The following is a 25121-nucleotide window of genomic DNA, read 5'->3' on the forward strand; positions in this document are numbered from 1 at the left end:
AACCAGAAAAACTTTTTTCAAAATCTTTAAAGGGTACTTATGAAATCAAAAACAGAGATGATGGCAAAATGGCCATCACACGGTGGATGGACAACAAGCCAGTGATAATGTTATCTACTATTTTTTTCTCGGGGAATACAGATTATTGTAAGCGGTGGTCAAAAAAAATAAATCCTATGAACAAGTTTGCCGGTCAGAAGTAATTATTAAGGAGTATAATAAAAATATGGGTAGGGTGGATTTAGTAGATCGTATGCTTGCCGTTTGTCCGTCCGTCGCGTAGTCGTACCAAAAAATGGACAATTCGGGTTATTTGCCACCTCATAGATTTAGCAGTCGTCAACGCTTGGCTTCAATATAGACAGCGAACAGATACAGAAAAGATGGCTGCTCAATGAAAACAACAATATTTTGCAAAAAATGTTCAATTTTCTTATGTTTTACAACTGCAAGACGTTCTTTTAGTGATTTTTACGAAAATGCATAAATTTTATATTTTTATTATTTCAAACATTTATAGAATGTACATTTTTTGGTTATAAGAATGAATCTTGTTTTTGTAGTCTCAAAAATAAAAGACATTTATTAACTTCTTTAATTTTTTTATTTTTTTTTACCTTTACTAATCTCGTAATATAGCTTTGGAAAAGGCGGTCAGGGATGCCCAAATAGACAGCAGAGGAAACATTTTTAATAAATCATCTCAAATTTTGGCATATGCAGATGATGTTGATCTAGTTGCCCGCACAACACGCAAGCTAGAAGAAATGTATACCACCTTGTCAAACGCCTCAAAAAATATGGGCCTGCAAGTAAATGAGGAGAATACTAAGATAATGGCATCAACACCCAACAATAGAGCCAGAAACATCGGCCACCAATTCACGGTTGATAATTCTACCTTTGAAGTGGTGGACAAATTCACATACTTAGGCTCCCTGATCACCAAGGAGAACGTCATGACGGAAGAAATCAAGCGAAGAATAATCCTAGCAAACAAATGCTATTTTGGACTGAGTAGACATATGAGAAGCAGAAACTTAAGCCAAAAAACAAAAATAACCATATACAAAACCCGTATACAACCAGTGTTGACATATGGGTCGGAGATATGGACCATTTCCAAGGCAGATGAAAATCTCCTGCTTATATTTGAACGAAGGATCCTGAGAAGAATATTTGGTGGCATCTGTGAAAATGGTGTTTGGAGAAGGAGGTACAACTACGAGATATATCACAGATATAAACATATATTTGGTGGTAAAGACGTAGTCTCCTTTATAAAAATAGGAAGACTAAGATGGGCAGGACATCTGGCAAGATCACAGCAGAACAACCCTCCTAGAAGAATCCTTATGTCACAAACTGTGGGAAGTAGAAGTAGGGGTAGACCAAAACTCAGATGGAGGGATGGTGTAGATGAGGATGGTAGACAAATAGGCGCAGCAAACTGGCAACAGTTGGCAATGGATAGAACTGACTGGCGTAATAGACTTGGGAAGGTCGAGGCTCTTTTATAGGGCTGTAGCACCAATGATGATGATGAATCTCGTAATATAGGCAACCAGAGTCCTATGCGAAGAACATTATTTTTGATTTAAAAGATCAACAACCTACATCTGTTCTTTATGTAGGACATTAATAAAATCAATATTTTAGGATTTTTTTAAACATTTTTTCAGATACCTCCCTAAGAAAGTCTGAAAGCTAAAAATATTAAATTTGGAAAAAATAGATAGGAGGTTAAACAAAATTAAGCCGTAAACGTTGGCAGTTTGGTTAATGCAAGGCATAGAACAACTCGAAACGAACAGTTTAAGCTTTCGTAAATGTTTCTATGTCAATTTTTTGTCGATATATTGAAAATTTATTTACGAGCGTCCCGCATTCACTGCGAGCTGACCGTGCGCCCCAGAGCGCGTTATTAACAGTTCCATATCTTGGTCAAATATTAACATAGAAACGTTTACCATAGCTTAAAATATTAATTTTGAGTTGTTCTATAACTTCCGTTAGCAAGCCTTTTAAAGTTTATACCTTAGTTTTGTTTAAATCTCTTATAAACACATTAATTCGCAACCTTTTATTAAAATTTTTAATCTTATATACTAAAAGGCTAAGCCCTTTTCTTGTGCGCAATACTCCTCCTAAACGGTGATAGATAGGAGAATAATTTTTTCGAATAATTAAACAGATTGTTGAGTAGATTCCCCCTAAGCTTTAAAATTTAAAAAATTCGAACCGGTTTAAAAATGGCGGCCACAAAATGAATTTTTCCTATAGTAAAGTATAGGAATTTTACAGGTTTCATTCTTCAAAATTTAATTTTACTTTAAATTAGGTTTATTTTAAATGAATAAATAAAAAATAAACTTATTATAAAGTAAAATTGTGGCGTATTCTCAAAAAAGTGGAACAGTAGGCGGTAGTGTAGACTAGCGCGGAGCATCATACTGTTTTCTGTATTTTTTAAATTTAAATAATATTTAAATATAAATTTAGTTAGTTAGTTAGAGTTCTCAAACCGACTTCTTTTTCTTAAACGTGGCATTTTACAATCTAAAATATGCAAAAAAAAAATTACTTCCGGTTTTACTTCCGTTTTTTATTTAAGAGGGGCGGAGTCTAACAATCATATTGTTTCCGTTTCCTAATGTAAATCTTCGTGAAAATCCTAAAAAACTACTGTATCGATTTTCAATTTAAAAAAATTGGCGTCGATACAGTTTATTTTTAGGATTTTTGGAACATTTACACCAGGCGACGGAAACGATGGATCGTTAGACTCCGCCCCTCTTAAATATCAGCAAAATTTACATCAAAATTCGATGTCGAGTTGGTCCGCTAGTGTTTAACTGTTTTATTACTAAACATAAATTATTTTTTCCAAGTATTTTTAAAGCTGAAACAATTACCTTTAAAATGAGTGGTTCTGCAATTTAATCGCACGAATGAGAGCTGAGTTATACTTGGAAAAGCCCCATCGAATGCCTATTTTGCAATTATTTTCACAAAATTTGTTATAACTCCGGTTCTAACAAACGGATTATAGTTTTCCGAATGCCATTTTGTTCATTTTTTCAAAATGACCAATTTTCATTTTGGTAAAATTAAATATCTCTAATAGTTTTGAAGATACGATCATTTAAATAATTAAATTCGCACAAAAAACATAAAAAAACGTAAAAATACCGAGGAGACATAAAAGTGCATATTCAACCCCTCCTTGGCCCCTAGACTGTAGGGGTCAGCTATTGTTATATTTCCTCAGTACCGGTGGACACAGATAAAAGTAGTAAATTCACATTTTTAGCAGCAGACTCTATTAAAATACATATTTTGTTAGAGTGACCCGTGCTGTAAATTTCCTCAAAATTTTGATTGAATACTTCATCTGAATTGCGAAAAGATTATAAATCTTAATAAAGAAGGAAGAAAATATTTCCTAAATATGGCCCTCAAGTTATTTACAATTTTCTAAAAGTAATGTGTATAGGTCTTTGTTTTTAGGTCAAACTAAAACGGACTTTTCATTCGTTTAAGTTTGACCGTCAAAGAAGAATACATAAAATCTACATAATCATCATAAATTTCCAAGAGTAAACCATTACAAAAGATGCCGTTTGTGACTTTACGAGTTATTCTAACCGATGTACATAGGATAATAATCAATTATCTTTGATCATTTTTGTTGTAATGCCAATACTGGCAGGAAATTAAATAAATATTTTTTACCGAAGGTCGAATTGTTCAGACTGGCCTACATATTGAAACATAATACTCTAAACTACACGCAATTAAACCTAAAAATCTTATTTAGATCGGGGAAAGTGGGACAATATAGTGATTTATAATAGTTGGGATTTTTTTTTAATTAATACAATTAATTGTTCTTACCGTGAAGTACAGCTGTGTATCTCTCGGGTAAATAAATCCGTTAGATATCCGGCACGTCTGTCGAATTAACAAAAAGTAATAAATCAAATAATTAACGATGTAACGATTGCCACTTAACATCACCATCGGTAGACGGAAAAGATCGCGAGACCGCGTTTCGACTTTATCGTGTCTCTACCCCACTAATTTTGAATTTCGACTTAAAATTTTGGATTTGGATCTTCTCGAGAAGTTCGATTGGGATGGGAAGTAGGAGAAAGGTAAAGTGAAAGACTTTCTAATGTTGACATCGAAAAAACGAGATGCGTTAAAAGGAATTTGTTTATTGATATACATGGTAAAGGTAGGGTTTTTTCGATATAGTTGTGGTTTACTTAAATCTCGCTCGTACGAGCTCTTTACGAATGACGTTGGAATCTAATAAATGAGTACCCGGGAATTTATTCACGTATTAGCGCTTGTAAAACGTGACGCTTTTTTATGGAGCTGTGGTGCATTTAAAACGCTGAGCGTTCGATATTATATAAATATTATGGCACTTCTTACTTTTATTCAGAACTATTCAACTTCTTATTATGCCTTCTAACGAAGGTTCGCGATCACTTCTTTAAATGCTTCCATATCTTTTGCAACGTGAAATATCTGTTCAACATTGAGGTTAGTCCAATCTCTGCTATTCCTCAGCCAAGATTTCTTCTCTCTTCCCAAGCCTTTTCTTCCCTCTACTCTTCCTTGCATGATGACGTACAGAAGAGAGTATTTATCGTTTAGAAGTATGTGGTTCAGATACGATGTTTTTCTCATTTTAATTGTGTTCAAGCTTTCTGTCATACCCTACTCGTCTTAACATTTCTTCGTTTGAGACTTTTGCAGTCCAAGCAATTTTTAGAATATGCCTATATAGTCATATTTCGAATGCCTCTAATTTTAAAGTCCAAGATAACCATACTCAATCTCTTATTTGTAAACATTGACTTGTATTTTATAAATCTTTTTCGAGCTATTTCCATTCTGACCTTTATCTCCTTATCTTGATCTAACTGTGAGTTTATAATTGCTCCGAGGTATTCATACTTGTCGACCCTCTCTAACGGTTTACCCTCCAATGTCAGATGTATGTTGTCAACAGGGCTTTTCGAGATAACCATGTATATTCATTGTTAGTCCCATCTTTTTGCTTCCTCTGTTAATGATTTCTATAAGAATTTGTAAATCTTCTATATTTTCTGCCATGATTGCGGTATCGTCTGCAAATGATATTAATGATGGTCCCTCCAATTCTTACACCTTCAGTTCTTTCCCATAGCGCCTCCTGAAATATTAGTTGGGAGTACACATTAAATAATTGGGGCGACAGCACACATCCCTGTCTGACTCCTCTTTGAATTTCTACTTGGCTTGTCCCAGTATCTTCCACCCTTACGACCGCTGTTTGATTGTAGTATAGATTTTTGATAAAATTAATATACTTGGGATCTAGGTATATGTGTTTCAATGCATGTATGAGTTTACCATATTGAACTTTGTCAAACGCTTTTTGAAAATCTATATAACATATGAATACGTTTTTATTATATTCCCTGCATTTTTGTAATAGTACCGTCATTGCGCGCAATTCCTCTCTTGTTCCCATTCCACCTCTAAATCCAAACTGTGTGTTGTCCAAATTGTTCTTCACATTTTTTATATATACGCTGTTAAATAACTTTGACTAGTATTTTTAAAGTGTGGCTCATGAGGCTAATTAATCGGCATTCATCGCAAGATTTAGGATTATTTTTCTTGGGTAAGGGTAAAAAGGTAGATTTTAACAATTCTACCGGAATTTGAGCGTCGTTGTATATTTTATTAAATAATTTAGTTAGACACTCAATATTTTCGTCATTCAAGATTTTTAGTACTTCTACTGGAATTTCACCAGGACCTGGCGCTTTACTACTTTTTGAGTTTTTAATTGCATGTTTCACCTCTGATATTAGAATTTGTATATTTTCCATCAGTTGGTAATGTTTCATTTATTTCTTCCCTAGTACCTGTAAATAAGTTCTTGATGTTTTCCTCTCAAGTTTGTTTTTCTACTTCTGATAATTGGCGATCTCCATTGGAGTTTCTTATGACTTGTGGTATTCTCTTCCGTGATTTACCCTTAATTTCTTTTAGTTTCTTATGTAGGTTATATCTTTTTTTGGTACTCGGTTCTTTTCTACCCACAAATGTTTCACCAGCTATAAGTACTGCCGCCTTTATTTCGTTCCAGGCACTGTTAATATCTTTTTTTTAAGCTTCTGTGAATGCCGGAGTTTGATGCGCGTTGCTATCGATGCAGGTCGATAGTCGAATGCTATTCGACTATCGGTGTGAATAAGTTTGGAAGGGTCACTGCCTGCATACCCATTTCTAGACTAATTCGTCATCGAAAAATAGCTGCTGCAAGCAAAAACATCCTAAAGAAGTTAAAAGAAGACAGTCTTCGAAGAAGACTTGTTTTCGGTTCTGAAAATGATTTGTAAAGCAAATTTAAAGAATAGATGGTTCAATTTGTCCATTATTAGGGTATATTCCTAGACTGTGTTGACCATTCCGCTTAAAAAATCAAAGATTTTTTAAATAAATATCAGAAAGAAACAAAAAAAAACAGAAGAGATTCAGTACGAGGAACCGACAGCTCTGCGGGGGTAACAGCATAAAAGTATAAGACCAAAGTGATAACTGCAAGAGTTTCTTCATAATCTATACAAGACACCTTATCTGAAGGGGTTGTCACCATTCACCGACTGAAATATTTTCGCTAAAAAATGCATACCTCGATCTTGAGCACATGACTTCACTGCAACAGCGAACAAATTCCAACATCTCGAAGCAGCGTACACCCCTCAAGATTTCATTAACTGATGAAAGCATGCAAATTGCACTACACCTTCAAATCGCTAAATTGGCACTGAAAAAAACTAGTTTTAAATGTTTTAGTTCGTTTTTAATGTGAAAGTTTAAATTCAGCCCTTTTTAGGCATATTTCAAATGTCTCATATTTGATGCTAAAACTCAAAATCGAAATTTCATGTTTTTGAAGATTGGGCTCTAACAATGAAAATGCCACAGTGACCGGTCGATGGTAGTGATAAATTTTATTGATCTCATGAGAATCGTACAAAACGGCAAAAATCGCTTTATAGAAACTGACTTCATTTACGGCTAAATCCAAAAATTGCATACGAAAGGTGGACTCTTTACCTTTAGAAGGCATTTTAATTTTTTTCGATAGGACACTCTGATCAAATACGAGGATAGATTGATATTAAACTAGTCTCTGATAGATGGCGCTACTCTGATGACGTCTGTCAAAATATTAAGTTTTAAAAACAATTAATTTGGTTTTTACAGCCGCCAAAAGCAAGCAAATTTTGTGTTTTCGGAGAAATGGAAAAAGTCGAGTATCGTTCGATGAAAGTTCCTCTACAAAAAGGGTAAAACGAATGTGCAAATCAAAGCCGACCTGGACGAAGTTTATGGTGAGGTTGCACCTTCGTTAGCAACAGTAAAATTTTGGAAAGCTGAATTTGTTCGTGGTCGTACGAGTGTTTTTGATGATGAGCGTCCCGGGAGGCCAAATGAAGTCACCACGCCGGAAATTATCAACAAAGTCCATGACATGATTATGGCAGATCATCGAATTAAGCTCCGCGAGTTAATAGAGGTCCTAAACATGTCCTACGAACGCGTACACAACATCATTCACCATCATTTGGACATGAAAAAGCTATCCGCGCGATGGGTGCCGCGTTTGCTGACAATCGATCAAATGCAAAAACGTGTGATCACTTCGGATACGCTTTTGGCGATGATACGGCGCGATACGAAGGATTTTTTTCGCTTAGGACTTAGTAGGTAATTAAGATATCAATAATATATCTCTCATGTATTATGATAATACTTTATCAATATCGGATATGTTCCATAAGATAATTATTTACCTTACTTATTTGAGTATTTTACATGGAGATATTTATATGTCTATTTTGTGATATTTAAGACTAATATTTTTGAATATAGTTAATATACTTAGCGAATTTTACTTTTTTTTATTTTAATATTATCTCATTACTGTTTTTTTTGCAATTCAAATTTTAAAAACAGTGGAGCCCTTTATTTTTTGAAGAGTTGTTCTCTTCCTTAAGTTCCTTTCTTTGCTGTCTAGTATATTTTCTTCCTTACGTACTTACGTTTAATACGTAAGGAAGAACGTCCTTCCTCTAAGAACGACCTCGCTCATAATCTACCGGTACAGAGCAACGGGGCCTTCGAGCCTATTGTGTACCTTTGTTCTGAGATTAATTCATTACAATCTAGATCACTAGGTATTGTACATCCTCAATACAACCTAAAGATTAATGTTAAATGTGCGAAAAAACCATGACCTGGATTTTTTAGCAATGCTGAGCTAAAAAATGAAGACTGGAAAGAAACAAGCGACCATATGAGTACAAAATATACTCTAATGCAATAAACTATAACTGGAAACATCATAAAACGCGAAAGAGGGGAAGTAGCTAAAGATTATCGACTGAAGAGATACGAGAAAGGAACATTGAGGAAGACCCTTTGGAAAAATACAACTACTGAATCACATTCTTAAATGGAAACATCATGAAAGCGAAAAGACGAAGTAGTTAACGATTATCGACTGAAGAGATACAAGAAAGGAACCTGAAGAAATAGCTGAAAAGTTCCGAAAACGCAACAGCGGAGAAATAACAGATAATGAAGGCAATCTTGCCATAACCAAAGAAGATAAAAAGAAAGTATGGGAAGATTACTTGGAGAAACTTTTCCACGACCTTAGAACAATACAAGAACCCACCATTGAAGAAAGTTCAGGTCCCGAAGTCTTACCAGAAGAAATAACGGCAGTCGTCAGATAAATGAAGGATAGAAAGGCACTGGGACTTAATGAAATTCCTGCTAAACTGCTGAAGCTATTAGATGCAGAACAAATAAAAATAATAACTGAAATATTTAATGAAATATACAAGGCAGGAAAAATACCAGTAGAGTCGCTCAAATCGGAGTTCGTACCATTGCCCAAAAAACCAGGAGCAAAAGTTTGTGAAGGCTATAGGACCATAAGCCATCTGCTGAGGCGGTTTTTAAAAGTCATCCACAAAAGAATTTATCGGAAATGCGAGGAACAAATTGCGCCCAATCAGTTTGGATTTTTGAACGCCGTTGGTACGAGAGAAGCTTTATTTAGCGTGCAGGTATTGTTTCAGAAATGTAAAGATGTCAGCTGTGATGTTTTTGCATGCCTGATTGACTACAAGAAGGCTTTCGATAGAGTCAGGCATGAACAAATGATGGAAGTGCTGAAGAGGACAGGGATTGGCGGAAGAGACCTAAAAAATAATAGCTAACCTGTATTGGAAGCTATTATTTGTATGTATTGGAATCAATCAGCGGTGCTCCGAATAGATAGAGAATATACAGATCAGGTCAAAATCTTAAGGGGAGTGAGACAGGGGTGCATAATTTCACCACCGATATTCAATCTTTACTCGGAGCACATTTCTGAAGAGGCTCTAAAAGATATTGATGAAGGCATCTTAATAAATAGAGCCAAGCTCAATAACTTGCGGTATGCAGATGATACAATAGTATTTTCTCAGTGCTTCTGTACGGAGTAGAAACGTGGACATTGAAGGCGGAAACTCTATCAAAACTTCAGGCTTTTGAGCTATGGTTATACAGAAGAATCCTGAAGATACCATGGACAAAGTCACCAATGAAGAAGTACTATGGAGGATGAACACAACCGCGGATTTAGTCAACATCGTGAAGGGCCGTAAGCTGCAGTACTTGGGACATATAATGAGAAATCAAGGCAGACATGAGCTACTCCAATGCATTTTTCAAGATAAAATTTAAGGAAAAAGGACCCCAGGTCGAAGAAGAATATCCTGACTTGCTAACCTGAGAGCATGGTATAGAAAGACCTGAACACAGCTATTTCGTATAGCCAACAAAGTCATCATAGCCAGAATAATCTCCAACGTTAGGAACGGACAGGCACCCTAAGAAGGCTTTCGGTAGAGACCTGAGGAAAACCTGTGAAAAAAATCAACCACTGGAACAAATTCTTAAATGGAAACATCATGGATCACGTAAGAGAGGAAGTAGCTAAAGATTATCGACCATAAAAAAATCAGAGATACGAGAAAGGAATCTTGAGGAACAGTAGCGCACGTAGAATTTGCCTCTAGGGGGGGGGGTGTTTGGATGGTCACCGACGGGGCGTTTTGGTTTTTTTTATGATGTTACCTCCATTTTGAGTCCTTAAAAAGTGTGAGTAACAGTGTCGGAATAGGGTCCTGGGGGGGGGTTAACCCTCAAACCCCCCCCCTGGGTGCGCCACTGTTGAGGAAATCCTATGGAAAAATAAAGCGGAGTAATACAGAAAAAAATCGGAAGGCGAAGGTATAAATAACGATATACATCACATATTCAAATTTACTTGTAAAAAAATAATTTATGCGCCTCCCAAACTCCAATATGATGAAACACCAATGAATAGAATAGAATAGAATAGAATAGAATAGAATAGAATAGAATATTCTTTATTAATCCCATCAGATCACATTGTGATATAGGACAAGTCATATAGTACATAAAGCATGATCAACAAGTTATATAGGACAATTACATAAAACAAAATCAATAAAATATAAAAAAAAGATATGCGATATAGAGCGTCTCTGAACCCGTCGGTCCTCATCCCCTGTAGTCTTTTATTGTCAAAATAATCATTTAGGTTGTAAACGAATAATTGGATCAAGCATGCTTTTAATTTATTTTTGAATATTATTTTCATTTCTTATATTAAGTGGCAAAAAATTGTAAAATTTAGATCCTGCAAAATCAGGGCTAGTTTCAAAGAGAGTTGTGGAGTGTTTACACACGCTTATCAACTTCCCGTGTCTTGTCGGGTAATTATGAAAGTTAGAGTTGAGGGTAAAATTTTGAAATTTAGTTTTGACGTGAATAATACACTTATAAATATATAAAGCATGAAAAGTCAACAGTCTGTGTTCAATAAAATATTTACTACATGATTGTCTATTATCAATATTGAATATCAATCTAAGAATTCTCTTTTGAGTTATAAAAACTCTAGAAGAGTTTCTAGAGTTTCCCCACAAGACAACATTATAGGCCATATATGAATAAACCAATGCATAATACACACTTATCAATTGATTGGTGTTAAATAGAGTTTTCAACTGAAGGATCGCATAGTAACCCTTATTCATTGTTTTGCAGACTTTAGTGACATTTTCATCCCATGTCATATTACTTTCTAGAATGCTACCAAGAAATAGTGTTGTATCACTAAAGGGTATTTCCTCAGAACTGACTGTGATTTTATAACCATGGGATGGCTTACAGCGCGAGTAGAACTGCATACAAATAGTTTTCTTTGCATTTACCATTAAAGAGTTCCTTTTACACCAGATTGTAAATTCCTGTGCTACTAAGTTCATTTTTGAAATGAGTTCGACTTCAGTTGACTCGTCAACTACAATTGTTGAATCATCTGCATAAAGAACTGTATGGTCTGCAGTTAAAAAATTTATCAAATCATTGACATATAAAAGAAATATTAAGGGTCCCAATACGGAGCCTTGCGGTACACCTTGATCAAGATTAAAAATAGATGACTTCTTATTATCGCCTTTGACTAGGAATTTACGATGTTGTAAGTATGATCTTAACCAGTTCAAGAAATGACCCCGAAAACCAAGGGCTTCTAATTTATGCAGTATAATTTCAATGTCAATAGAGTCAAAATGTTGTATATTATACTAAAAGTTGGAATTTAATTTTAAAATAAACTTACTTCGCCGTTTTCCTGAAACTCCTGCAACCTCTCTTTTTGCAAACAGTTCATATAATCCTGTTCACTAACTAACTTAGTCAAAATCTTAACTTGATCTTTCAAACACTGATTTTCGATCCTAACCAAATCGATTTCTAAAAGCTTACGATTTTTCAAACACGATCTACACTGCCATGCGTCTTTTTCTATATCGAAAATTTCTGCTACCTTTTCGAAACACTTGGTATGTAAATAACATGAACACTTCGAACATTTTATCGCACTAGTTTTTATAATGCTATCACACAATCGGCATTTGGGCAGTAGAGAAGATTCCGTCTCTTTCTTGCCGTTAACACTTTTCTTACCAACGATTTGTCCCCACAAAGTCATTATTACTAAGTGACATTTTTACGAAACGTTTTTCCTTGGGACTATAGAATTAAATTGTTAAATATTTAATATCTTATCTATTCCGCATATTTGGTTATCGGTTTCGCTTTTCTAAATAACTGTTTCAGCTAAATATATCATTATAACTGAACTCAAGGAAATATTACAGCTGATTAAATCCCTTCCAATCGCCTTTGATTATTATTATGTGCAATGTCCTGATAAAACATTTATAAAACGTGGCTTTGACTACGTTTTAGGGGGCTTATTCGATATTTAATTTCAAGGTAAATAAAATGATGTCAACACTCGAGACGAGATTGTGCATCGCCCACTGTCTTACACACAAATTTATAAATAACTTCATTCAATGTTAAGGAACTTCACTAACTACACTAAGAAAAGTGATTTGACAATATGTTCCAAATAAAAATCGATTCAAATTGATAAATACAAATCGAAGTGGTAAAATGTGAGGAATATATATTTTTAGAAAGCTACCGACATATTACTCAATTGGACGTTAATTAGACACGAATCACAATGACAATTTTACTTATTAAAAATGACATACTTGTAACAATATAATATCGAAAGTGAAAATAATAATTTTGTCAATTGCATCGTATATGAGATTATTACCCACTTTATGTAATACTAAATCATTATTGTGTTTTTATTGCTTATTTATCAACTACATAATAGTGTATTTAACGCCCTTGAGGATTTAAAGTGTTTTATAGCATACGTGTGCATTATTCTCTATTGTAATCGCCTCTAGATTTCTTCGGTAGCAAATTTGGTGATGTTTTTCGCATTTTATGTATATTAGACCGGTCAAATTAGCTCAAAAATAGGGCTAAGGTTACAAAAATTCGTACAGAGCCAAAAATTAGTACGACTGTACGGGACATCACTATAAATGAAATGTGTGAAATATCTCCAATAATCCCACATCTACAAAAACTTAGTAAACTTAGTCAACCAAATGGTAAGGTTTATCATAAAAATACAACCTTTCACCGAACATTGCGAACCTTGCATCGAAAAAATCAGAATGTCAAACTGACACTGGCGTTATTGAGATTTGTCTACAGCAATCTCAGATTAAATCTTGCTCAATAACTCAGGTTTTGGATCTGCAGAATAAGTAGCTAAGAGCAAAATAATATATCTCCCACACCTTTGATATACAGTTTTGGCCACTTGTCGCCGCAAGAAAAAATTTGATAGTTCTGATATGACCAATTGCGTAATCTTTTCGACAAAACCTTAAGAAAAAAACATTATCAGAAGTAAACAAAACATAAACAAAGAGCCTATTGATTGTTTGAAAAGGCGGACCAGAGTAGAGAAATATTGTTTTTTTGAAATAAAATACAAACGAAATTTACTAGATTTTGTTGGATTTTAAGTCTTGGACATAACTTCAAGCAAAAGGAAAAGTAGCCCTAACGAAAAGGCTAACGAAAATAACACAACAAGACACGTAGAAGAAAAAAAAATCTAATAGGAGGAAAAGAGTAAAGCCCATTAAAGTCGGATCCTGAGATATCAAAACCATGCAGTAGCTGAAAAAATATGAACCAGAAATTTTAGCTCTACAGGAAATTTTACTATTTACTATTCAGAAAAAAACGAAGAGGGGAAAATGGAAAAGCCTTTGCCGTTATGGTGAATAGAAAAATGAGAGAAAAAATAAGAGAATTCAAAGCAGTTGATGGAAGGATATCCTATATCAGAATAGAGAACAAACAAGCGACAAACAAACAAACAGACATATCGATACTCAACTGCTGCACCCCTACAGAAGAAGCAACCTAAGAAGACAAAGTAGCATTTTATGACATCCTAGGAAGCCTGTGAAAATATCTCCAGAAATTATATCTTTGTAATGATGGGCGACTTTAATGCAAATGTGGGAAGGAAATATTATAACCGAAATGTCGCGGACAAAGATAACGGAGGGAAAATTTACAAACTAGCATCTGCATCAAACACATATATAGTCAGTGCAAAACATATACACAAAAGAGAACACAAGATAACTTGGATGATACCAGGGAAGAACGGATGGAAATTAAATAGACCATGTATTGATTTCGAAAAAGTGGACACAAAATAGTACAAGATGTGAGATCTTATAGAGGAGCAAATGCAGATACTGATCACATACTACTAATAGCAAAATTAAAGATGAAAATAATTAAAACAAATATTAAAAAGGAAAGAAAAAATGGAACATATTTAAATTGAAAATACAAGAAACAAAGCAGCAGTATAGAGAAGAAATGGGAAAGGCAAATCCGCAAATCATAGGATACGCGGACTATCTAGCATTGATAGCGCGTAACACACAAAAACTAGAAGACACAGTCCTAACGTTGATAAGAGAAGCAAAGAACACAAGACTAATAATCAATCAGAATAAAACAAAATATTTAATAAGTACAAAAGACTATGTAAACAGACTAACAGAAATAAAAATAGGTGTAAATAAATTCCAGAGGGTTGATTACTTTAAATTCTTTGGAGTGTTAGTGGAAGGCAAAAATGCAAGAAGAGAAGAAATAAGCAAAAGAAATAATTACTATTTAAATGGGAATAAGCCACAATTAAAGGTTAAAGTAAGTTTATTGACCTTTCAATTTCCACTTCGGAAATTGTCTCAAAACACAAATATTAGTGATGTTTGTATTAATAAATATTATTAAACTAATGTTTGTATTTTGAGAACGATTTCCGAAGTGGAAATTGAAACGTCAATAAACGTATTTTTACCTTTACTTGTGGCTTATTCCCATTTAAATAGTAATTACATTAAAATGCCACAAGAAAATAGCTTCAGAACAATAGCAAAAGAAATTTCCGCTTGTTTTCTGCGGTTTTAAGGTTTGACTCCGCGTTGGATAATTATGGTTTTAAGAAAAACCATCGTTTTGACGAAGTTTCGGCAAAATCGCACTTGCCATTGTCAAGTCACGCTTCTTGCTAGTGTTTGGAGTAAACTGAGTCTCCCGGTCGAAGCGGTTACTTATATAATCGATCTTGGCGCGCTTTTCTCAAACGCTTCTTGTGATTGGCCTTGTGCGAGTATAGGTAGGAGGGGTAGTATTCGTCAGTCTTGTTGCCTAATTGATTGTTTTTTGTTTTATGGGTCTTGATTATTTTTGTCTTTTTCTTCAATACCGTTTTCCATGTTGGAAGCCTTTGAGCATCATCTCTTCGGTTTAGACAGTTCTATTTCTATTGATTCTCTGATCTCACGTTTTCTTTTCATCTCAATGTTAGCTAGTATCGTCGATTTAGGTTTATTGTATGTCCTGTATTTGAGAGAAGTTGTGCAAGGGACGTTTTTCTCTCCTTTCGAAGGCATTTCGATGTTCTCCTCGTCTGAAATGGATTATTCTATTGGTCTGTCCGATGTGCAATTTGTCACAGTCCGCACATGGAATCTCGTATACTCTTTGGTTTTCTAACGATATTTTTGGTTTTGTGAATGGTAAAATAACATTTTTCTGTCGGTATTAAATATCGTTTCTATTTTGTGTTTTTTTAGAACTCCCCTTTCCTGTTTCTTTTACATATTATAGAATGGTTTTTGCAATCGGTTTTTCGTCGTCTGTTGGATCCTTAATTTTTCTTTGGGAATTCTGAGCTTTTTCGATGGTACATGTTGAGAAGCCATTTTTTAACGCTATTTTCACATTATGCATTTCTTTATTTTGATGTTCTTTGTCTGTCAGTCTTTTGGAGCTTGTAATCAGGGTTTTAATGATACAATGTAATTGTGAAGGATAGTAATATGAATCTGCGTGTAGATATCTGTCGGTATGTGTTGATTTTCGGTAGACTGTGTATCCTAAGTTTTTCTTCTCCGTGTGTCCCGATGATAAAAGTATCATCCACCTACCTAAGCCAAAGTTTGGATTTGTGTGAGGCTGTTCTTATTGCTCGTTGTTCCATTTCTTGCAAAAACAAATTTGCTATTTGCGACAGTGTTGAACCCGTCGGTGCTTCTTCAACTTGTTTTGTAACGTTATAAACGTTACATCTTCATTAATTTATATTTAAATAATTACTTTATTTTAATTTCTTTATTAATTCATTAATTCCTTTACATTTAGTTTCTTTTTTACCATTTTTTCTTCAAAAAGTAGTTGGCGCCCTCTGTCTTTCTTTTGTTTCTCTTTCTCTCCGGTGGAATAAATATCTTTACCTTCTATATATTATCTATACTTCTGTCAATCACCTTTAATGATGGGATTGTTTTTTGTTTATAATTGAAATTTATAAAAGAAGGTAGGAATTATAATAAGTTTCATAAGTTTTATGGTCTGCAATATTCTCTTGGGTTTATTGGCTGAATTAATTAACCATATTCACGGTTTATTAGCCGTATTCCAGACTTTATTGGCTGTATTCCAGACTTTATTGGCCACATAGGATGAAAATTTATTGACCATTGGATACCTAACCATTTAATTGGGAGTCACTCACATGGTATAACTGCAGCTCACAGGAGGACCTAACCGTCTAATTGGGAGGACACACAAGCAGCCCATTGATGCCATCGTTGCCTTAAGTACCACCCTCACTATATTTATTGTTAAACATTGGCAGGGTTGATTGTTTCCTGTTTTTAATAAATATGATTAGTTAAAATTTGTTTTATTTGCTATCAGCTGGGGGTTCAGGTCTCTATAGGATATACCAGGAACCAGATATCGTAAAACACATAAAGATAGGACGTCTAAGGTGGGTAGGCCATGTTATGCGGATGGAGCAAACCGACCCAGCTAGAAAAACGCTCCTTGATAGACCTATTGGTCAAAGAAGAAGAGGAAGACCCAGAACAAGATTCCTAGATAACATCGATGAAGACATGAGAAATATGGAAATACGTGCTTGGCGGAGGAAGGCGATGGATAGGGACGACTGGAGAAAAATTCTTGGGGAGGCTAGGACCCACACAGGGTTGTAAAGCCAAAATGATGATGATGATGGGGGTTCAGGTTTGATTCCTAGTTTAAGACAAGACGAACTCACACTTGAGATACTGCGCTAGGCGAAGCATAGACGATAAGCTCCCATGGTTGATTGAGGTATTATTTTTAATTTTTTATTATTTAAGCAGAGTTTTATTGGATTTAAAGTATCCTGTGGTATTGGATAATGTTTGCTTATAATTTCTAATGATTCATCTATATAAACATTCGTGAAAAGTGGGACCACATCGAAGCTGGTTAACAAATGTTTCGGCTCAAGAGACACATTTTTTATACACTCGATGAAGTGGCTTACATTCTTGAAAGCCAAGATTAAAGTCTCAAAAAAGAACAACAGTTCCATCTCATACCTAGAGAGAAGTCGTCAAGATGTCCAAAATTTTACGGTCTACCCAAGGTACTTAAGGCAGGATTACCATTGCGGCCCTTAGTTTTTATGTCCACACTATTTGGTGGTTATACATGGTATTTCTGGTACAAGAAAAAAAATTTTTCTTGTTGTTTCAAACGTTATAAACGTTTGGCATTCCTTTCCTCAGGTAGCGTACCTTCCTCCGTGGATCTGTTAGTTGTTGCTCTGGAAACCTCAGAGCCTTCTAACATTATTGCCACAAATTGGTCGCACTTTGCCAAGTTAATATGCTTCTTTTTGAACGGGTGCACCGTACTGAAGACGACCAATAGTTAGAAATACGTATATACGGTTGCCTTCCATCTTACACACATATTTTATTGCGAGCTATGCCAATCCCTATCTTTTTTATATTTATATATATATATATATATATATATATATATATATATATATATATAAATATATATATATATATATATATATATATATATATCTACATATATACATATCTACATATATATATATATATATATATATATATATATATATATATATATATATATATATCTACATATATATATATGTATATATATATATATATATGTATATATATATATATATATATATATATATATATATATATATATATTTGAACCTATTCTCTATCTTTCCATTGTTGGATGTAGGTCTCCCCCAGTTCTCTCCATCTTTCCCTATCTTGAGCTGTTCTCTGCCATGTGGGACCTCCTTGTTTCCTGATGTCATCTTTCCACCTCATCTGTGGTCTGCCTCTTGATCTCTTTGCATTGTATGGACGCCACTTTCCGATGGCATTGTTCCATCGTCCGTCTTGGAGACGTTCATTGTGTCCAGCCCATTTCCATTTCAGTTTTGCTGCTTGTTCTATCGCGTATACTGTCTTTGTTCTGGTTCTGATCCACTGGTTACGTTTTCTATCTTTAAGTGATATACCCAACATTTGTCTCTCCATCGCTCTTTGTGCCTTCCTTATCCTATCCAAATTGGCCTGTGTAAATGTCCATGTCTGTGCTCCGTAGGTGAGCACCGGTATTATACAGGAGTTATATACCTTGCTTCGTAAGTATAGAGGGATTGTTTGATTTTTTAGAACGTAAGAAAGTTTGCCGAACGCTGCCCATCCCATTCGTACTTGTCTCGATATTTCGGCTGTTTGATTTTCTCTGTTAGCTCTGATTGCTTGTCCTAGATAGATATTCTCATTTACCTGTTCTATTTTTTCTGTTTGTATTTTTATTGCCTCTTGGTCTTCCGTGTTTGTCATTACTTTTGTTTTGTTGAAGTTAATTTTTAGGCCTTTTTGCAGTGATTTTTCATGAAGTTCATTCAGCATTACATTAATTCTAGTTCTTGTCGTTCCGAGGAGATCAGGAGTATATCATCCGCATATCTAAGGTGATTTAGGTACTTTCCGTTAATACATATTCCTCTGTTTTCCCAATCTGTTGATTTTATTATATCTTCGAGGGTCAAGGTAAACAGTTTAGGTGAAATTATATCGCCTTGTCGGACTTGTCCTCGTTTAACTTTTATATTATCCATATATATATATATATATATATATATATATCTTCTTCTTCTTAACATGCCATACACCAAAGTGCGTAGGCGACTATCTCATTACTAGAATTCTGTTTTTGGCGGCGTGACACAGCTCGCCTGTATTGTGTATTCCTGTCCAGTCTTTAATATTCCTTAATTCCTATATATATATATATATATATATATATATATATATATATATATATATATATATATATATTCATTAATTTTCAGTTTTTTCGTTTATCGATGTAAAATGGAATCTAGTTTTCTTGGACAATTTAATTTTTCGTGTTATTGCATTTTTTGAGAAAATTCGCCATAGTAATGTATATTTTCTTACACCATCAGAAAGTAAAGATCTCAACAAACAAAAAGCACAACGACTTTTTTTTAAAGTACATATTTGGGCGTGAGAATTTTCGATTGAAAATTAGGGTGCATTTTCGAAATTAAATCAAAATAAGGGGAACAATATTTTAAATCAAAAAAATTTACAGTGTGTTTGGGACATAAAAAAAGTAAGTTTTTACCAAATTTCGTGAATTTTTTTTGTGGAGGATAAATCTATAAAACAATAAAGAAAAACTGAGTTATTTGAATTTTTCCCATAAATTTTGAGGTTGTGTGAAAAAAGTGTAAATACAAAATAGTAGATCTTTTTATTACCTAGAACTTTGCCATTTATTTTTTTTGCATACGACTTGTAGGTTTGCCGCAAATCGTGATTAAACGTTTGTTACCCTTAAAAACCCACCCTCCTCTACTTCCCGACCTCATCATCAGTAAATTATTTTATATTTTCTTCCTTTTACAATGTTACTATTTTTTTATGGTCTCAGTAACTATCAACCTTGAATGGTAATTATATATGGTGAAGTGATTTTGAAAAGTAAATTTTAGACCTGGAATCATCGCTGTCGAATAATGAGAAAAGGGCCGTGCATGGTAAATAGTTTAAAACATCTTAATAATTTAAAACAAATCTTTGTTCGGTCACGTAGTTATCAAAGCAACGCGCATATTAGTAAAAGTTACGATTGGAGAAAGTTTATGGTCTTATCTTAATTCGCTGTAACTCATAATACTAATGTTTAAAACAAAACAAGCACTACTGAACAATTAAGCTATAAAAAAACCTCAACTTGTAAAGTAATCACGAATAAAATAAACAATAAAATTGACAATAGAAATAATGTCAACAAAATGTTTGTTATTCCGATTGAATGTCATCATTTTACGATAAACTAAACATTATTAAAAAACGTATAAAAATAACTTAGATACGATAGTCAATTACACATTTAAAAATATTACAACGAAATTTATTTTGTGATGTTAATCATAAACAAAGGGATATACTCAGTGGCGTAACTACAATTCAGGAGGCCCGGGGCGGAAGTAACCGACGAGGCTCCTCTCCCCAATATAAGAAAAAGCTATGACTTAACTATATAGGAACTTCCTAAATTCAACATGTTTAAAATTTAAAGATAAAATATAATAAAATGTATACCTATGCTATGCTAAAAATTACTTTAATTGAATTAATCTGGTTTGGTTTTATTCATTATCCAAACATTAAAGCCAGGGTTAACATTGATAACAAAAGATTATTTTGTTAGTATTCATACTTTAAATTATTTCAGGAGTTTTTACTTATAAACATTTTTTTTCTTATTTTTATTTCTGAAAATTGTTTGATTACGTTATCGAAGTAAATGTTGTTTGCTACTTCATGTTTAATCGAGAGCATTGCCTAACTATTTAGTCAGGTCTCGCTCATCGTGGATCGTAAATAGCTTTTTATGAGTTTTATTTTTGAAAAACTCCTCTCATTAGAAGTAATAGAGACACATACTGTTTCAAAGACATTTGAAACAGATTCCATCAGGTTCATATCAAGAATAAAGTGTGTCATCTTCAATGTAGTCCATTTTCTGGCCTCTTCATTTATATGGTGACGAAGTCTTTTGATTTCATTAACAATTTCTTGCTTATCAAATTCTGTGTCAAAATCGTTGAGTAAATACTCGACCTGAACGATTTTGAATTTTTAGAATACAGTCTCCATTCTTTACATTCTAGTCTGAAGCTCTAGGTGTAGCTTGCTCCAGCATCTTCGGCTGTTTCTCCAGGCATTATCTTTTTTAAACGTCTCCTACTTTATTTTTCAAGGAAGATTCCCATTTTATCATATTATCTTTTTTAAACGTCTCCTACTTTATCTTTCAAGGGAGATTCCCATTTCATCACATTTCTCTGAAGCAAACCTGAGACCCTTCGTAACCAACTCATACTGACTGTCTTCCAAAAGACTTTCAAATTACGGAGTTTTATTACGACGTTTTTAAGGTAAAACACTCCGTCTGTAAATACCACTTTGGACTGTTTATTTCTTGCCAAATGTACCCCCATAAATGAAGGAATCCAAGAAATTTGTAGCCCCGTGTTATAATATTTTTCTTGGCATCACGCAATTTTTCTGTAACTTGAACTAATTTATCAAAATGTTTCAAAAAGGTTTCACAGCTTCATGATTGGCACTCCATCTAGTGTCAGATAGCTGTTTTACAGATACACCTATAACTTCCATTAAAATCCCCCATCTATGTGGAGAGGACAGGACGAGAAGAAATTATATACACTTTCTAAAGTTGCAAAAAACGTTACACAGCTAGGGTTGATTGCAAATGCATGAACTCCACACAAATTGAGGAAATGGTTTGCATAAGGCACAAACATGATTTTGCCATTTTTTTCTTTGATCCTTGCTTGGACACCCGTATGGATACCTGACATAGTGAATTTCATTATCATAGCCTTGACTCCTAAATTGTAGATCCAATCCATCATTTTCCAGTGCGTTTATAATATCATTGCTTATTCAATATTTGAATAAGCTTTTTATGTGACTGAAACGTGTATTACAATGCGTACTAATTTTTTATAAAAGAAAACATAAAGTAAACATTAAACCTATTTTATGCTATGTACCAGAGTGTACTTTTATAAATTAAATTTTTGTTTCGTTATTTCTTAATTTTTATTTTATAATTTTTATGTCAATTTGGGGGCTCCACATATAAGACTCGGTAGGACGCCCGCCTAGTTACGCCACTGAATATACTTATTTCTTTTGTGAAGCGAAGCTTTTTATACTGGCGTTGTAATAATTTTTCTCTATAGCAAAATGCTGAGCAGATTGTCACGACACGGCAGAGCAGATCGTCACGGCACAAAATAGTTGGAAGGGTTAATATACTCGAAAAGGTGAGTCCGTTATACAACATGTAACCATTTCTTTTAATTATACACAACACAACGATATATTTCTACTAACAATTTATTTACATTATATTATTGGGGAATATTTCATTATTAGAATACTGGATTATAATGAAATAGTGGTTGATATTCACCAAAATAATCAATTTTACTAATTAATATTTTGTCTTTATTATGACATTTCTACTGAATTATAACAGAATCTGGGCGAGGTTGCCAATTTTTGTCGTAAGTTTCAAAGATTTTAAATCTGGACGTCTGGAATTTAACGTCTGGACTGGCATTTTAGGAGACCACATAATAGGTCCATTTTTTATTGAGCGCAACTTGAACAGTAGAGTATACCTCGATTTATTACATAAGCATGTTCTTCCCGCTATTTTCAATCTTCCTGATGTAAATCTGGAGAATGTTTGGTTTCATCAAGACGGATGTTCGGTTCACAATGCTCGAATAATCCGAATCGAGTTATCAGTGGAACAGGCGATATTAAGTGGCCTGCGCGATCTCCAGATCTTACACCCATGGACTTCTTTTTTTTGGGAACATTTAAAAAGCATCATTTACGATCGTCCTGAGGCTAGAGCCCAACATTTGGATGAATTAAGAAACCGAATAAGAGAGGTCTCCAATTCTGTTACAGCAGAAACTCTTTCATATGTCCGCAGAAGTTTTTATGACAGATTCGGATACTGTTCAGCCGTAGAAGTTCAAATATTTGAATCATTTCTGTAGGGCATTAAGAATTATTTCTTATTTTATTAGGAATTATTTTTATTTTCAATAAGAGTGTATTTTTTTGTTTTATTTTTTCAAAGAAATGCGCTTTTGTATTTAATTCAACCACAAAAAATTGTTCACATTATTAATAGCCCATACAAATGTACCGCCTTATAAGGGTCAGTGTATTTTTATCCAGTTTACTCTAAGAAATGAACCGGTTATACCTAATGAAAACAAAGATCAAAGGACGGAGATGTATATCCTATGCGTTGTTGTGAACTACTAAATGATTTTCTTTTTATGTCGTGTGGTGGCGAAGGGGATCGGAGAATTACATACGAGCGCGTTGTAGTTTGAAGCAATGTTACCGATTTTAGCGCTTTATGTAGTGTGGAATATCTAATCCAAAACTTGATATACTGTATCACCCTGTATATATCACTATCTTTGAAATATTTAGCATAGTTATTTACTCTGTTATTGCAGGATACAAAATAAAAATTAGGTAAACAGCGTGTTGTTGTCAGGTTTAGTTAAACCTCTTTTGTACTCATATTTACCTTGTACTTGTTGACTACGACCAAAACCATACTATCCCTAACACAAAGATACTTTTATTCCCCCTAAAATGCTGAAATAATACTAAACAATAACTCTTTTACCGGCTTCTAGCGGGCACGGCGATACGCCTCTACCTCTTCCTTCAAAATCTGATTACTAAATCCTCATTCCCACACAACAACGTAATCTTAGTCCCAAAAATTCTCCAATGGGCTAAAACTGTCCCCCTTAAAATCCAATCTTTGATGAACACTATTTGTGATGAGTACAACAAACATTTTTAAATTTTGTTTATTAATTTCCGGACACCCAAAGTTTGTTTTTCCAGTTTTAAATTTTAAAATGTAATGTGTTTTAAGTGCATATTAGGAACTGATAGATTATCAAGATATACAGGGTTGAACAAAAGTAAATGCATTCTGAATTAAATCAAGTTTTTTAAATTTTTAAATACAGGGATTAATATTTTGTACGTTTTTTTGAACTACAAGATATACAGGGTATATATTGAATATAATCCTTTATAATCTATAATCCTTTAGTAACCAAGAAACTTTATTCCATCTTTAACTTTTATTTCTAGATATATTTATAGATATATCAAGCACACACACCCAATAAAGGACCTATGGAGTCAGATTAACAAAGCATCTGCATTGTCGGGATGTCTGCGAGAGATAGTCTGGTCAAAACCAGACCAATCATGACATATGGCATAGAAGTGCATGAAGATACCAACAAAACGAAACATGCTAAGGGTTGCCGAAATGAAAACCCTAAGAACAATAGTGGGCAAAACAAGAAGAGACAGGGTGAGAAATACAAATGTCAGAGAGCAGTGCAAAATTCAAGATATTGCAAGATGGGGAAGGCAGCGTAAGAGGATGTGGTACAATCATGTAAGACGAATGGATGAGAATAGATTCCCAAAAACTGCCCTAGAAAACAACCCGCCCGGTTCAAGACATCCCGGAAGACCACCTAAAAGATGGAGGGATAGTTGGCAATCTACCTCCCAGGAAATTAACCAGAGGCAGCTTCAGAATTAAACAGATCGAAAGATCTCCAAGAAGTAGAAGAAGAGAACTTTTATTTCTTTTTTGGTAACAATATATAAATTTTTAAGTACCTGCAGAGCAAGTCAACTTTGTTTTTAAACACTGTCTTCATTTCAATCATTTGGAATACATAGGAAAGGTGACCTGATGTAGACTTTTCTGCTATAAAGTCTACCTGTTCTGCGGCTTCTATATCTGTATACTCCTATGAATGAATTGAGAAAAATTGAGTTGAGGCGAGTTGAATTGAGTTGTAGAGGTGGGTCATAGTGTTGGCTTATTAAATTGGGGCTCATAAGTAGGACTGATAACTTCGAGGTTGAGATGTAATTCTCTTAGACTTCAATTAAGTACTATTTTAACTGTTAACCATTAGTATATAAAAGTGT

General features: G+C 34.1%; 1 protein-coding gene across 3 annotated transcripts in view; it reads right to left on the reverse strand.

Moving 5' to 3' along the window:
- Positions 1 to 25121, reverse strand: part of Pi3K59F (phosphatidylinositol 3-kinase 59F) — a 57815-nt gene that overhangs the window by 30274 nt on the left and 2420 nt on the right. Inside the window, exon 1 of one of the 3 annotated variants that reach the window (XM_072530525.1) lies at positions 11786 to 12483. The exons of the other annotated variants lie outside the window; for them this stretch is intronic. Within the exon in view, the coding sequence (XP_072386626.1) occupies positions 11786 to 12157 (372 nt within the window). The 5' untranslated portion in view covers positions 12158 to 12483. Of the gene's footprint in view, positions 1 to 11785; positions 12484 to 25121 lie in introns of those variants that run through there. 3 annotated transcript variants of the gene reach the window in all.

Source organism: Diabrotica undecimpunctata, chromosome 4, assembly GCF_040954645.1.
Source record: "Diabrotica undecimpunctata isolate CICGRU chromosome 4, icDiaUnde3, whole genome shotgun sequence".
In the NCBI taxonomy this organism is placed as follows: domain Eukaryota; kingdom Metazoa; phylum Arthropoda; class Insecta; order Coleoptera; family Chrysomelidae; genus Diabrotica; species Diabrotica undecimpunctata.